Genomic DNA, 17,296 nt, shown 5'->3' on the forward strand with positions numbered 1-17,296 from the left:
TCTGCATGTCTGGATACCACTAGACCAGGATTCTTGAAGCCAGTTATGTTAAGAAATCCCTTCTTTTCTCACTGTGGGCTAAAAACGTCTCCACATTGAATACAACGCCATGTTTACCCATAAACTGTGAGTCCGACACCCTCGTCCCTCTGTTTCCTCAGCTCCTGGTGGTCCAACGTTCACCATCGGGAAGTCCGTGTGGCTGCTGTGGGGCATCGTCTTCAACAACTCTGTCCCCATTGAAAACCCCAAAGGAACCACCAGTAAGATCATGGTCCTGGTCTGGGCCTTCTTCGCTGTCATCTTCCTGGCCTCTTACACTGCCAACCTGGCCGCCTTCATGATCCAGGAGCAGTACATCGACACGGTGTCCGGGCTCTCCGACAAGAAGGTAAGAGACTGACTAAAACAACACGAGGGTGATTGTGAGGAAAGTGAAAGTCCACGCAGACACACAGAAAGCCGGCTGTCTTTGCGGAGCTGTAAAGACATGGAGCAAACCACGGCGTCGTGTTTAAATCCATCTCTTCTTTTCTCTGTTCATCCGCTAATAGAGCATGAACGGAAGAGACACAAAAGACTCAAGTGCTCTGTCCTTTTCCTATCAGTGGGGAGTCCAGTGGCATGAATGGCTAATCAATTACTGCCTTCTGTCAATACAGATGGCGTCTGATTCTCCACTCGTCCCAGTGTAGACTCGTCTGGGTCTCCACTAGTCCCAGTGTCAGCTCGTCAGTATTTCGGTCTGTCTATCGATATTCCCCCTTGTGCCATCTCCATCTCTCTTCAAGCTCACACTGTTCAAAAATGTCAAACGATTTAAAAACAAGAGGCACAGAGGAAAAACAACACCCGCAGACTTTCTCTACCACTTAAATGTGTGACACACACACACACACACACACACAAACACACACACACTAAACCTGGAATCGGGGCTTCAGAGGAGGAAGCGTATCCTTCTTCACAGAAGGCGACCAACAACTCCCCGGCAGGGATCCGCAGTGCCACCTCAGTGATCTATGGTTGTGTTAGCTGACCATAATAACTTTATGCAGATGCATTATGTCCCACAGCATTAGGGACTAATATAAATTACCCTGCACAACACAACCTTAGCTGCCCCTTGATTCTGAGATCTCCTGGGTTTGGGTCGTAGGCCGGCCGGGTTCATATCTCGCAGATTTAAAGTGCAAAACTATATTTTTCTTATTGTCAATAAACGACCTTGACGGGGTCCTGATCCAAAGCAAAACACTTGAAAACCGGAAAAAAACAAAACCTGACTAGCATGATTATTTTATTTTTTAAAGAGAGACCCTAATCTGAATAGACCCGAGGATAATAATCAGACCCGATTACAAATGCGGTTGAAAAAAATAATTAGCTGAAGAGCTAACCCCGGCACATTAACATCGGTATTGTTGAATGTCCATCTTGATTTTGTTCATAAACACAAGCAATCAATATGTGGAGAGTGTCAATCGATCTCTCTATTTGTTCCTATAAGTAGCACCAAATTGCATAATACTTTACATAAAGCTTGTTGGAAGTTATTATCAAAGTGTTACCTTCTTCTTTTCCCTCAAACAGGCATAAAATGTGCATTTGTTTGGGACTATTTTCAGCCGCGGACTGGATACACATTTGATGTTCTAGATTCATATTTAGCAAAGCGCGCTAAATATGGCATAAAATGTGCATCGCAAGGCAAACGGAAATAAATGTGTCACAAGTAAGAACAGGTGGTAAACGCATCCACGTGATTAAAAACCCTTTTAGTCGTGAATTCTGTCTCCTGCCTGTGTTCACTTGTCGAGCCGTGACAGCTATGACAGTAACGCATAGTGAGTAGCTACAAAAAGAAAGATTAATTTGTCTAACTTCAACGACACTTAAAAAGGCATATTTTGTGCACAGCGAGGACCGAATCTTTAGACTGAATCTTTCATCACTTAAATTGAAGTTGCTTTTGGGGAAGGATGTCTTTTGGCGGCAGTACGGAAAGAACCAGCACGGCGACTAGAAACGCGAGTTTTGTATAAAACTAGACGCTCGGTGACGCTTGCTTTACAAAAAAAATAAAAAATGGAGTTGTAGCATCTCAACTGAAGGCCTTGCAGTTGCAGCGTGCAGAGCGATCGCATTAACACACACATACGCTCACCCACGCGCGTTGGGATTGGCCCATCCATTTATCGCTCGGCTCCAAAAGGTCAACGCTGTAACCGAGATGAATGGATCTTTCCTGTTTACAGTCCGGTTGAGCTCTAAGAGACGCTTTTCTGCCTCGTCCATGCGTTGACGCGTCGGCCCGCAAAATGCGAACTTCGATCGGGGGACAAATTGAACTTTGTTGGGATCGTCTGCGGGCAGCAATATGATTTAAAGTTGATGCGTGCTGACTGAAGTCAGGTTTACTCAAATGGGAGGCGAGCTGAATGGTGTCCTGTCCATTCAAACGGCTTTGAGTTTGGCTGCTGATTAAATCAGTCTGAAAAAAACAAACAAATGGAATGACTCTAACATGGATTTCATTTAACTGAGTAGTCCCTCGTCCTCTTTACTCCTCTCCACCACATTTATTCACCCTGGTTCCCTTTTTGCTCTTCTGTTTGCTTTTCTCCTTTCTGTACCTTTTACTTTCTCCTTTTCATGTCCTCTTAACTCCTCTTTCCTTTCTTCCTCTGTGTTCTCCTCTCCTCCCCTCTCTTTCCTTCCTTTCCTTCTCCTCTTTTCTCTTCTTTCCTTTCCTCTACCCCTTGTTTACTTCCCTTTCCTCCCATCTTATCTCCTCTCTTCTGTTCTTTCCTCTCCTTTCCCCTTTTCTACTCTCCTCTCACCTATTTCTTTTCCTTTCCTCTCCTCTTACTCCTTTCCTCCCATTTCCTCTCCTCTTTTCTCATTCTCTATCTTCTTTCCTTCCTTCTCACTATCCTCTCTTTTCCTTCCATTTGATTTTTGTTCTCTACTTCATATCCTTTCTTCCTGCCCCCCCCACTCCTTCCTCGTTCCCCCTTTTCTTCCCACTCACATCTTTACCTTCTTCTACTTTTTTCCCTTTCTCATTTTCTCTTTCTTTTTTTGCCCTCCTCTTCGTCTCTTTCATCAATTCATTTGTGTGCCTTCTTCTGTCTGTCTGTCGTCTCCTCCTCCCTACCATCATCCCCTATTCTGCCCTCGCTCCCTTCAGTCTCTCTCCTCTCCTTCCATTTTATCCTTACTCCCTTCTCTCTCTCTCCCCCCCTCCCTTCTCCATGCCAAACTTCTTCTCCTCTTACCCCCTTCTATTCTCTTGTCTCCCTCTCCTCATCTGTCACATATTCTCTCCCCTTCCCTTTCCTCTCATCTTGTGTCTCCTTACAGTTCCAGAAACCGCATGAGCATTACCCTCCTTTTCGCTTTGGGACGGTCCCAAACGGGAGCACGGAGAGGAATATCCGCAGCAACTACCCCGACATGCACATGCACATGATGAAATACAACCAGAAGGGGGTGGAAGAAGCTCTAGAAAGCCTCAAAACCGGGTACAGTTCCACGAACTTTTTAACTGTGTTACAGAATTAGATGAGAGGTTATGTTGAACTGCTCCTGCTGCCTGTGAAGACGCCAGACGCCACGGCAATAATCATCAGGATGTTCGGTGACACAGCAGAGATTTGACGCTCTTTGTGATGTAGCAACTATTTGTGATTTATAGGCCAATTTGAGTGTATTTTTAGATGAAAAGAATAACGTCTGCTGCAGCTTACTTTTAAATCTTCACTGAGAACATCTTTCTTTATGTTTAGTACTAAATAGCTAATTTTGGCCCGCCGTCTCTGCTGACTGTGTCTCAAATGAACGTAGAGTTACAGCAGCCTGCATGTTTATGGTATAAACCATTTGTATTTAATGGGCTGCATGCACGACCACTGCTACTGCCGGATCCTTTAAGACAGAGGGATGTAAATACAATTCTGACGTGTGTGAGAACTTTTCTAAGAGCGAGACGTTCCCTCAGACGAAAAAAAACCAAACAATCCATTTACTTGCAGGAAGCTGGACGCCTTCATATACGACGCTGCTGTTTTGAACTACATGGCCGGAAAGGACGAGGGCTGCAAGCTGGTGACCATCGGCAGCGGGAAAGTGTTCGCCACCACAGGGTACGGCATCGCTCTGCAGAAGGACTCCCGCTGGAAACGGCTTATTGACCTGGCGCTGCTGCAGTTCCTCGGAGACGGTGATGCAAACCTTACAGGATATCTATAATACTGTACACCGGCCTCGTGTTTTTATCTGCTTGTGTTTAATCCCGTCTTGACTGGCACTCTGTGTGTGTGTGTGTGTGTGTGTGTGTGTGTGTGTGTGTGTGTGTGTGAGCCGTGGCACTGGCGTTGGTCCAGTTCAGTGTTTGCTGTGTCAGCGGGAAAGTGGGCTTACAGGGAAGAGTTAATATCCTGCAGAACAGCAGGGAGTGTTAGGGATATGATTATCTCCAATACACACACACATATAACCGTCCTACCTGTACACACACACACACACACACACACACACACTCACCATGACAGCCGCCGGTGTGGAATTCATATCCTCCCTCCTCTGACAGCTTAAGAGCACCTCACACACTCACTTTGAGCTTGATAAAATAGGAAATAGCGTGTTTATGGTCAACATACGCCAAGTGAGAGATAAAATACTCCCTGGAGGCCACTTGGGAGAGCAGAGCTCAATAGGTGGCCACCTGGTCGGAGGCCTGGAGGAGTAGCTTATGTGGCAATAATGGCTTATGAAGAGGTTAAGCACTCTACATCATAGACTTCAGTCAATGCAGAGACCTTGCCTCCAAATATCATAACGTAATGCATGATCATAATCACTATTTCATTTAAAATCTAATACGGGGGGAGTGCAGGGCAAAAACATACAAGTATAGACGTCTTGTACATCCAAGACAATAGAGCCGAGATAATTATCTTCAGGTTATCGTAAGTTATCCTTTCTCCCTCCGTCAAGTCATCTCATACTCTCTCTGTCTTCCCCCTCTCCTCCCATCAACCTCCCGTCCCTCCAGGCGACACCCAGCGCTTGGAGACGGTGTGGTTGTCGGGCATCTGCCAGAACGAGAAGAACGAAGTGATGAGCAGCAAGCTGGACATCGACAACATGGCGGGCGTCTTCTACATGCTGCTCGTGGCTATGGGCCTCAGCCTGCTGGTCTTCGCCTGGGAACACCTGCTGTACTGGAAACTACGACACTCCCTCCACAAGTCTCAGAAACATGACTACCTGTTGGCCATTAGCAGGGTGAGATTTGCAAATGATTTGATTGATTAGTTGTTTTTGGTTTATTGGAGTCGGGTTGAGAAATTGCTTCACTGATTTTCACGCTGATTATTTATTTAAGTGGCTGATCGTCTGGCTGTAATGGGAGTAGTAGAGTAACAGCTCCCTTGAGTGATTGAAAGATTGGCTGGTTGATTATTTTGACTCAAAGTGGTTGGTTGGTTGCTTTTTACTGTGCAATATGCTGTTTTACATGAAGGGGCTTTTACGTCATGACAATTAAGCTCAAATGGATGTGTATTTGCATGTAATTACATGGCGTCATTAGAGGGCCTTGTTAAAATATTAGCTCAAATGGCACTGCATTGTTATTTAGAACGAGAAGGGAGGGCAGAGATAAAAGGAAGGAAAAGCAACACTAATTTTGTGTGTTCACATTTAACTTTGAATGCTTAATAATGTTCATTTGCAATTAGCCTAAATCAGTAGTAATTGACGCCATTGTTTGGGAACGTGGTTACTGAGGCAGAAAGCTCTGGCGGAAGTTGCAGCCAGAGAAATGTCTACGGACACCAGCCTCCTCTGCTCCTCTGCCGTGTAATTACACCATTGTGCCTGGATCGGGGTTTTATCAGATTAGCGGCTAAATGACTATCTGATCATTAATCCGTACGGGGCGGCCCCAAGGGCCAAATTAAATTTGGCTCTTTCAGCATCTCCCAGTCAACTGTAAGCGGAGAGCAGTCATGGGATTTGGCTCGGTGTTTGTCCATGCAGTTAGAGACGGTTTGTTCTGCAGGGGACTTTAAGTGTGTGTGTGTGTGTGTGTGTGTGTGGTGTCCGTTTATTGGGGCAATCCTCTCAGCTTAAACTGTTTTTCTTTGAGTCCCGGGAGAATGCATAATGAATTTGTGACTAAGTCTTGCCTCAGTGATAAAATAAGATATTAATGAAATCAGTTTTTTATTTAACTGCCAGTGGTTTTTTTTTTTTTATTAGTTAGGGTGGAACATCACTTTGAGATGCACAAATTGTTTGAAATTCTTTCTGTGAAATTGTCCCTTCAGGTCTGCTCGGTTGATTCAAGGTTAAACAGTTTGTACCTACCCATTAATTTAACTTACCGATGATCTTTTCTCCTCTCCTCATACTTTCTCTATCTTCCTCATCCTCTTTAATCTCTCAGGGTATTTACAGTTGTTTCAACGGAGTGGAGGATCATGGGCGTTCGTCCGGTTTCGCCAAACCGGACCTGACCTCCAACTACGCTCAAGCGAACATGCTGAAGATGCTCCGCACTGCCAAGGACCTGGTCTCCACCGCCAATGTCGAGACCTCTCTGGACAACGCCACCAAGACCATAAAGCATTTGAGTCGTCATGGCGGCAGCTTGCCCGTTCGTATTCCACAAATCTCCACGGAGGCCGTGCCAGGAGGATTTGCTTATATTACGGAGAACCACTGCTCCCTAACTTCACCTATGACCGCTGTTTCCTCTCTGAAACAGCAGAGGGGTGTGACCAGGCCCACGCCACTGCGCTACACGCTCCCGACTCGCTCTACTTCATGTCTGTACGACCGGCCACTTCCTGTGTCCAGCCTCAGCAGCCCCCATCTGGCCGTGGGTGAGCCGCTTCCTCATCAGCACCTGCACCACTACCAGACGACGGGGAGACTGTACATCGACACCCATCCACACTCGCCCTACATACCCTACACGGATCTCCAACTACCGGACATCTACGCCTCTCAGCCGATCTCCTCGTCTCAAAACCATCACGTCCAAGGCTTCTCGCGACGGAAAAGGAGGTCCAAGAGTTTCCAGTGTGAGGACGGGGATTTTGAGAGGAGAAAACACAGGGACCAGGAAAAGAATGACAAAAGTCCCGTCTATCTGAGTGAGCTCAAAGCCAACCACCTCCAAGAGAACCACATCTCCGCCCCCAGCATTGACAGCGTCTACTCAGGGGATGGGAAGTGTCCTCGGGTAGAGAACTACAGCTCCTGGCCCCCAGAGGATATGATGCTGAGAGGAAGACGCAGGCAACGCCGCCCCTCTTTCCTCAAAGCGACTTGGGGCGGCGAGCAGATGCGCCAGCTGGACGAATCCCAGTCATCCCTGTCCAGCCATTCCCCGACCACCCTGCCAGACGTGTTCCCGTGCATTCTTACACCAAACACACCTGCAAAGGCCTACAACCCGGCCCAGCTTCGAAACAACCTGTGCCTCCCTCGGAACCAGGCCTACCTCCACATAAGGAAGGACCAGAGGAGGCCCACTGGGCGCAAGGGCCAGAAGCTGCGCTACTCCCACTCCACCCATCTACCCACGTACGGAGAAGCAGTGCGAAATGGGACTGGGTTAGGGCGGGGGGTGGTACGCAGAGCCACCAGCTTGCTCAGCAGACAGTACGCCCACTACCTGAACTCGTACCCTGGACTACCCCTCTACCACGGCCCCCTAGACCTGCAGCACCACAGCCAGGCCTCCAGCAGACACCCCAGCCCCGGCCCGGTGTGCCAGCTGCTGGCTTGTGGTGGCGGGAGATGCGGAAGCCAGCGGGCTCTGCTCTACCAGGACAGTGTGTATGGGGGCTACGGGGTCTATCAGGGTTCCCAGACTGGATCAGAGGCGCTGGCGGGTCAGGGGGCAGGGGGCCAGCCTGCCGGGAGCCCCTGCGTACTGCGTCCCTGGCGACGGGTGTCCAGTCTGGAGTCTGAGGTTTGATGGGAGTTCAAAAAGGACCTAAAAAGAAGGATATTGTGGAGTAACGGAGGCGAAGACTCTTAAAAAGGACCGCTATGGATAGGGAAGTGGTTTTGATTCAAGAGGGAGAGAAGTTATAACTTGAAATAAGTGTTGATTTTCTATGTGACCTTGTATGGTAAAGAATAGAAGCACTGTTACCAATTTATCCTCGAGAAAGGTGCGGGAATGCTGGGGTCGGCAGGTTTTACTCACCTGCTACTTTCCTACGACGCTTGTGTGTTTCCTGTGCTTTCATGTGCACTAAGATTTACAACAGTCCACGGTGTCGGTGCATGGTTAAACTATAACCAGTTTTCCTGCTGTGTGTGTGTGTTGTGTATATTTTTATTGTGGATGGTTAGGAGTCAGTCTTGGGTATCGTCGAGTAGATGAACTGTTTACAGCTGGGGAGAAAATGCCGAAGGAATACGAGATTGTCTCTTTAAATAAAGCCACCAAATACAAGCAGCCACTGTAGCAAGATTATGCGAAGACGTACATTTGAAGAGTTTAATTCCAAAATAAGACGTTCAATAATAAAAAAAAACACACACATTTTTGACTCCAGACACAGAAGAGCAGCAGTTTTCTAGAATAAAATTATTATTTGGAGACATCTGTTAATGCATTTCAGGTAACGTCTTTAAATATGTATAGTATTTTGGAGCTAAACCCTTCAAGTCGTCATTTAGTGATTAACAAGAGGGAGCAGAGACTTTGTGAAAGCAGTCCATATGAACACAATCTGCAAAACGATGAAAGTATTGGGACAGCACTGAGCAGCACTAGGTGTCTTAAACATGGATTTTTCTTCCTCACTGGGTCTCAGTTTGAGGCTGCAGTACAGCACAACATCACACAGGGCCTCACAATAAGTCAATTCTGCATCTTAATACTATATTGATATAAAGAAAATGTGTTATTTGAGGATGGTTAGTGTCATATTCATGTATTCTACATATGACAAAAGTTTATAGTCACTCTTTGGATTTTCTAATCACACTTCTAGCACATTTTTCTTTTTGTAAAGCTGTTGCCGATTTACTTAAATATTTGTTATTACTGTATTAACTATCAGTTGGCTTATATTAAGATGTTCATCACTTTCTCATTTCCACTCTTTTATATTCCCTCATCGTCCCTGTTTTCCCCATCCCCTTTAACTCCTGAATGATCAAATTGAAATGAGGTAATTGAAAGATATTCTAGTATCTATATATTACCTGGCTTCCTCACCCTGTATTTAATCACTTAGATCAATTAAAGGGCCTTTTGGATGAACGTGCATGTGTGCCTCTTCTTTGTAGAGCCTCTTTTTTTTGGATCTACGCCTACTTTGGAGAGAGAAATTGTATTTCAATTGAGAAGTGTTACAAGGAATAGCTTGACATTTTGTGATTTACATGTATTTACTAGAAAATTGGTACCACTGTCAAGTCTGTGTGGCAATTGTGAAGCTACATCCGGCTTGTTAGCCGGGTAGCTTAGCTTAGCGTAACGATTACATATTTATTGGTTGTCGGATACCTTTTAAAACTAAGTGCAGGCTGCCTCCTAGATGACCGACTGTGACACATTCACTGCCAACTTTTGTTTATTGCTATCTGAACCGTCTCAACAGGATGTTTTAAATCAATATCTCCACCAATGCGCGACAGAAAACGTACTTTATAAAAGGAAGGAGTCTTCAGAAAAGACCAATTTAGCAGGTTCTGTAAGAAAGAGACTCAAGTGCCTACGAACCATTGATTGATTGACACGCATACAGACAAATTCAGGTGCACTATGCATTATTTTTTACTTTTGTTTATATTTTGTTTTAGGTTATAATCAGTGGGACAGAACGGGATAAATGTCAATGCAAGCGCTGAACACAATTATACAGTTCTTTATTCCAATTGTGGTTCAAATCTGGGACATTTGAGTGTTTTACAGATATTTGCAACCGGCTTGAAACAATCACTCACAAATCGGGGCGTCTGGTCAACTTATCTTAAAATGAGCTTTTCTTTTCGAGTTTGAAACGGGAGGAAGAGTACGGAGAAAAGAAAGAAACAGGAGTCACACGTCTGACCCTTGAACGTGGGGTTTCTGTCGTGTTTGGTGAACCTGACGGCGAAGCAGCGATGACCCGTCTTAAAACCTGCTTCACCGCTCGCCCCAAGCAAGTTTACGTAAAGGGTACTCTATTTCAAGGTGACCTGTTGCCATGGCAATTACTCTCTCTCTCTCTCTACGCTGTTGTCACGACGAGATAAGACTCCATTCAGGAGGCCAGATGAGTAATGACGGAGAGTCCAAACATTGAACGCTTTGATTTTTCCATTACTCTCTGCTTTGTTACTGGAGCATTGCCTCAGATTGGACCATAATATTGATTTAATCCTCCGCTCCGCTACTGATCCCATATTTTTTGAGTTGAAGGTAATTGGACTTCTTTTCATCCCCGAAGAGCAGAAAGGGGCTCAGCATGCCTCTGTAGTTAAGACATGTTTGTTGGCCCAACGTAAAGCCTGGATTTACACAAGTACAAGTCTTTTTTTCTTCTTCTCAAATATCTGAGGATGGAAGGAAGAAAAGTATAGTAAGAAGGAGCGTTCACAGTCCACATTACAGGGCATTTCTATTAAGTTAAATGGATCATTATGGATTCAGCATGTTCTGCTTTAGGATTGTAAAGATCTGTTTTCATGTTTGACTGTGTACATTATGAACTGACTCACATGCGCAAAAGAACAATAAATGCAACACAGACATGTGGGAGGAGGGAAAGACTAACGGGGCTGATTCAGAACAATTTATTCATATATCTTATAAAAATGTTTTTTTTATTTACTGGATATCTATTTGATAATTACAAGGAACAGTCGTCTATCATTAAGGCAGGATAAGTGGGATGAGATATTTGGTCATTAAATTGTGCATTTTAACTTTTTTTATTACTCATATTTTATTACTTTGGGGAATTGCAACGGATTGAATGAAAATAAAGTGCTTTCTTTTGCTTTTAAAAATGATTATGAAGCAACGTGATGACTTAAATGAAGTTAAGTGATGACGTTTGACTCCTTTTGGAAGGACACGAGTGGACACTGTTTGTTCCTTGTGATGATTCAACATGTGCTGGATCATTTAAAAAGTCATTTTTATGTGTACATTAACGTGACATATGTATGTATTTCCTTTGTACCCTGCGTGTACTAAATATTGACACCGGCTGTAGTCTGAAGCATTATCAAATGTTGACAATGGAGGTTGGAGTCATTTTACATGTTCGATATAAATGTTTCATTGTGAGGCTGATAAAGTAGAGCGTATCCATCCGGCTCCAGGGAGAAGAGGAAGCTGCAATGAAGCGCCCGGGGAGCAACTGGGGGGTTCAGTGTCTTGCTCAACGGCACTTCGACATGCAAATATGGGGAGAGCGGGGATCGAACCGGCTACCTTTTAAAGCTAGAAGCTGACCCAAAACATGTTTCACTGGATTCAATTAGGTACTGAAATCCCCAGAAGGTGAATCTTAAATACCTACATCCTTTTCTTCTTCACGAGGCTGCTATTTTATGGTTTTGATTTAAATTCATCAACAGCTGTTTGACAAATTGCTCTGAAATGTGATACAGATTAAATGTCCTCCTTACGATGAGTTGTGACCCACGAATGATGACGACAAACAACATTAATCTGTCATATACCCTCGTTTATAAACTAATGACATTCCCTACTTTATGTTTGGTGCTCAATAACACACTTTTGTAGTATTTCTTGCGAATAACCAGCTGGTAATTTGAGTTTTATCCCGTACTATAGGCTTTATATATTATTTCAGCGTTTTTCTTGAGTGCATAAATATCAAACACGGTGATTCACTCCATGCCTGGACAGATCGCAGTGTGTGTGTGTGTGTGTGTCTTGTGTAGTTGCTTCATCGGAATTGATGGAGGGCCCGTCTTGCCAAAAGATGAAAGACGTGAGTGGAGAATATGAAAACATCAATGGAGCACCTGGCTGCAGACGTACACACTGACTGACACGTTAGCATTATGCCGTGTATATAAACACACACACACACACACACATTGAAATACTTTTTCCTCAAACATACATCCTTAAAACAAAGTCACACTTAGTTTGAAGGTACGTCATCTCAAATTCAGACAAAGACGAAGGAGGAAGGAGATGAAGATCAATTAGGTGCCCCATCAGTATTTAATATTCATGTCATGGGGACGGACACAGGAGCCTATGAGGGACACCCTCGAAGCAAAAAGCATTATTCATTTATTCCACTTATGCGCACACACAGACACACACGTCACGTCATAATTTGCCACCAGGGATATTCCACTCTTCTTTCTTCCGTTTGCATTTGCTCTTTTTTAAATGAGATCAATGTCAAAAAAGTGAAACTTAACCTGCACACAGACGCTGTTTATTTTCCATATAAGCAACAAGCAGCACACCTTGACCGGGTCGACCAGAGTCACCAGAGGGCCGAGGTCCAGGCTCCTCACACCTCCCGCCTGAGAATAAATTGCTTCACATATCGCGGGCGGCAGCTCCAGATGCTCTGAGTCACCTTGAGAAGGAAAAGGCTCGCCCGCCCTTCCCCTCGTTGGGGAGAGGGAGGAAGGAGAGAGGGAGAAGAGGAGATGAGAAGAAGGAAGTGGGAAGAAATCAAGAGAGCCGGAGAAATATCAGAGACAATGATGGTGAAGGAGGAGGAAACTGGAGATGGTGTAGTAGATGTCTGAGAATTGTCAGAGGCGGGGGGAGATATAATAAGTTACAAGAGGGGAGGAGGGGAGGAGATGAGAGGAGATAGAGAGAATATGGGGAGGTGGAAAGATAGGAGAGAGAAGGGGGAAAAGGGCTCAGAATAAAAGGAAAGATAGATATGAGGTCAGCTGAGATGCGACCTGGTACGAAGTGAGCAGAGAAGGATGAAAAAAAAAAAACATAAAGAAATGCAGTGTGATGAGGAAAACCAGTACAATATCGGGGGGGGAAAAAAACTCCCACGACATCCGGCACGTCTTCATTTCCTGCCTGAAAATGTGCAATTTATTTACAATGATAGCCTTATTAAAAGGGAGATACACAAACCGAACAAACATCATCACTATTTCACTGACACACACGCAGAAACCTGACGTAAATGACTGCCGCTCTGGTTGTTTTGCCTTCCGCCGTCACATTAACTAAATCATCAAAGCATTACAGCACTCAGAGCGTGACAGCTGTCTGTGCATACGAGGAACATTTTTTATTGTGCTACAGTACGCAATTAAACTTTGCATTTGAGAGTCTGTCGTGCATGTTTCTGAGTGTGTGTGTGTGTGTGTGTGTGTGTGTGTGTGTGTGTGTGCAGAAACTCCTCTCCTATTGGAGACGATTGGATCTGCCAGCCAGCAGGAACGTTAATTACTTCAGCAATCTTCAGGCTCACTTCCCACAATCACGCCCATCTCTGGGAAGGGAATGAGCTCGGCCATTCAGGAAGCCCGGATCCAGACCGAGCCTCCGATTCACATCTGAATGAAAACACGCAGAACAATACAGATGGAGTCCAGAGCGTGTTCGCTTATGGAATAGTTATTCTCCTTGCTCTTAAAGTGGTTGCTTTCCTCTTTCCAAGGCAGCTGGGGAAATGATAATACGCGCTTTGATGTAAATCATCACTTCTGGGTGTAACTTTGGTTGTCAGGGAATTTTAAACAGTGACTTAATGAGACAGATTGTATCTTAATGAACAAATCAAGGACTTATTTTTTTTTAGGGGTGTGGGGGATTTACAGAAATACATGTTCTGTTCCTCTCTTTATCATCATTGTTCATTTTTAAATAAACTAGGCTCGGATTTCCTGGAAGTTACATTTATATATTACTAAAAAGCAACAGCAAATCAGCTTTTGCAGCAAAGTAATGCATTTTTTTTTATCAACATAGCAAGGAAACAGTGTTCATTTATGTATTAATTAGCAATGTTGATTCTGCATTTATCATAAATAATATGATAAATGATATATATATATATGATATATAATAAATATTTACACCAATATCCATACAAGACAATATCTCCTCACATTGACACGTCATCACCTTTTTAAGTTGTTGTTGATGTTCTTCTAAGCAAATTTGTAAGCAAATAAAGTAAATATCATGTTCATTACTACGAGTGACCCCATTGGCAGTCACATTGTCATTAGATACATTGTTGCTATAAAATGGAGACAATGGAAACAATTGTAGATTGAGGTTAAAATGCGTCACAATAACAAATAATGTTTGGGAAAGGTTGTGGTTGAACACAAAAACTTACTTAAAATAACTGATGTTTATGAGATGTTTGGGAGCCCGAGGCATGCCGTGTTTATTACAGTTAGTTGAAAACCTAACTCGAATAGTCTGGCACGTAACGACGGTGAATTATGGTTTTTAAACTCTTTAAATCAAACAAACGAGATAAAAGGCGTTCCAAGCAGGAGGAAATGTAGCACTCCCTTCACCCGCCGGTGTTTCTTTCCCCAATCGCGAAAAAAACGAATTAGCGGTACGAAACGTTATTTCTAGGAGGCGAAGCTTGAGGAATGATGTGGTTCTCTTGGCCTTTTTTCCTCAGCTTCATACGGATCAGCTGGATTTTTCATCCCTTTCCAAACTGTCACCGGTTTCCATTAGACCAGCGGCTCCAATCCTGGGACACAGCGGCCTCTCGATGAGATTTTGGGGTTGGGGGGGGGGGAGTAATTTCGGTGTGGCACAGCCAGGTCTGGGTTGTGTGCACACGGTCTGAGGAGGCAGCAGCAACAACAAAGTCATCACCTCGCCTCGACGGAAACAAATCCGCTGGATTTCTGCCTGAAAAAGAAACGGCGGGTCATCGGATGAGCGTTGTGTTTCATGTGATTAGCCGCTGACGTCCTGTGAACGACACTGTGAAGCGCACAATGTCGCTTCTCCTCTTGTCCTTCCGAGGTGACAGGTCCTGGGGGGGGTTTTGGCAATGATTACTTCAGCAAATTAACAAAAACACCACGATGAGCCGCCGACGGCACAGCCAGGGAACCAGGCCACACACACACACACACACACGCACACACACACAAACTTGCCACATCATCACAAAGTGTGAACAGACATCCTCCGATCTGCCAACAAGACACACACACACACACACACACACACACGCACTGGAGGCTACAGAAGCCACAACCATAGCCGTCTAATTAACCAGTCCCACCCTCCTGACCCAGTAGCCAAGAGCAACCTTATTATCGGCCAGAGCTTCAACCCTCTCTGAGTCTTTGAGCTCCGCTAAAATGAGGTCCAGCCCTCTGATGTCCTCGAGCAGGGAGACCGATATTGGTTGGTTATGTTATTAATGGGCACTTGTGGTTATAAAAGTTGTTGACCCTTTTTTTTTTTTTTTTAAACACATCAGCGTGAGGTGGATTCTCAGTTGGAGACGTCTTTCTCTGGCTTAAACTTGTATGTTGCTTATAAGGTTACTTAAATAGTCAAAGACGAGATATCTCCACATTTCAAACCGGCATTGTCAATTATTTTCCTTTCACGTTTTCCAAAGACGTTTCTGATCGTTGTTCGTGTGTGTTCATAGAGGGAGGAGGTCAGGTGGATGAATGGGTCAAACAAACACAGAGAAACCAGTGTGCACGTCTTGTGTGAATCCAAAAGTCAACGTTCACTTATTCCTATTTCGGGGGTAGATACGAAATAATGTGCATAAAGACTTTTCTCGTGTTTAGACCTCTGAACCGACTGTTGGGGAAAGAGCTCCATCCATTCAGATATGACTTACTCCAAGTGTCTGCTCAAGAAATAATACTTTGGAAGAGTTTCCACATCACGTCATCATTAATAAGGTTAATTTACACCACAGGCCACACCCACAGGCACTCTGGGCCGGCCCGGCTATGTAAACAAAGAACGGAGAAGCTCGGATTACAACGCAGAGGGTTCGACATTACTTCACATCTTTACATATCGAATATTAGTTTGCATCTGAATATCGTAGAGAGAACCTTCGAAGGAAGTGGAATAAAAGAAACCATGGAAAGCATTGACCTCCGTCGATAACATTGTGGGTTCAGGGACAAAAGATGATGAACATCGGTGTGAATCGTTGGACTGGAGTCGAGCAAAGTCCATTTTCAGGTTTGTGCCCCCGAGGAAATCAGCGAGGAAGAAGCAACTATTAGGAAAGATGATTCCGACCCAGTGGGTCCAGAGATACAGAGACAGCTCACACACACACACACACACACACACACACACGCACACCTCATGTCAAGGATCACACACAATTCGTAGGACTGCAGACTGTTTTTAAGGTAAAATAATCATTTATAATTATTCTTTCAAGGATTTTAAAACACCTGGGACGTTCTTTTGTTTGTGCGACGTCTTTTTTCCTCTATGCGTGCTTCATTCATTCACAACAACACGGAGGAGGCTCCGTATAGGTCGAACTTTCAACCTTTACAAAAGCAGCGCAGACCAGATCCCATTCTTACCTTTCACAATAAAAGCTCTAGACCTTTACACTGCATACCTGTGTACCAGAGGGAACTCAAATTCACTCGGAGCATTTGGCTGAAAGGAAGCTAAATAAAACATCTTACCCCAGGGGCTCTTGGGCTATTCAACAATTCACCTCAGGCAGACTGCCAGACGCTATACTCAGACAATACTCAGATAATATTCACAACTTTCACTGAACAAGTGCTGCAACATTTATATTTTACATTTTCATTTTGTTTATATATATATATATAAAGGAACTCTTCTTCCTGATGTTGTGAGTGTGAGGTCACCACAAGAATGAACGTATTTTATCTGGAAAAGGGAAAATAACTTTTGTTGTTTAGTACAGTGTAATAAAGGGTCTTCACATGTAACTCAAAAATAATGTATTTTGTATTAAGCTTGTTTTTATTTTAGGACTGCAACATGTTGTCTCTTTATCTAGCTATCACTACAAGAGGTGATAAGGACAGCTTGTAGAAGGTTAGACACTTATGTGTGTGTGTGTGTGTGTGTGTCAGATAAGATGGGTCCACCTTATCTGATTCAGCACAAACCACCTCTGACAACAATGATAGCGTTTTCTACCCGTGTGTGTGTGCACGTGTGTGTGTGTGTGTGTGTGTGTGTGTGTGTGTGTGTGTGTGTGAGAGGCAGAGAAGATATCTCTGCTTTTAGAGACAAGACCGATTTCAGAGTGAGTTTCAGGCGTGTGATACTCATCGA

General features: G+C 44.2%; 1 protein-coding gene across 1 annotated transcript in view; it reads left to right on the forward strand.

The window, feature by feature from the left end:
- The window catches only part of LOC117748665 (glutamate receptor ionotropic, NMDA 2C-like), a 31,350-nt gene extending 22,775 nt beyond the window's left edge, over positions 1–8,575 (forward strand). Inside the window, exons 11-15 of the mRNA XM_034558638.1 lie at positions 162–391; positions 3,367–3,527; positions 4,038–4,225; positions 5,060–5,292; positions 6,458–8,575. Of these exons, the coding sequence (XP_034414529.1) occupies positions 162–391; positions 3,367–3,527; positions 4,038–4,225; positions 5,060–5,292; positions 6,458–7,999 (2,354 nt within the window). The 3' untranslated portion in view covers positions 8,000–8,575. The remainder of the gene's footprint in view (positions 1–161; positions 392–3,366; positions 3,528–4,037; positions 4,226–5,059; positions 5,293–6,457) is intronic.
- The last annotated feature ends 8,721 nt before the right edge of the window (positions 8,576–17,296 follow it).

Source organism: Cyclopterus lumpus, chromosome 19 (genome assembly GCF_009769545.1).
Source record: "Cyclopterus lumpus isolate fCycLum1 chromosome 19, fCycLum1.pri, whole genome shotgun sequence".
Lineage (NCBI taxonomy): Eukaryota > Metazoa > Chordata > Actinopteri > Perciformes > Cyclopteridae > Cyclopterus > Cyclopterus lumpus.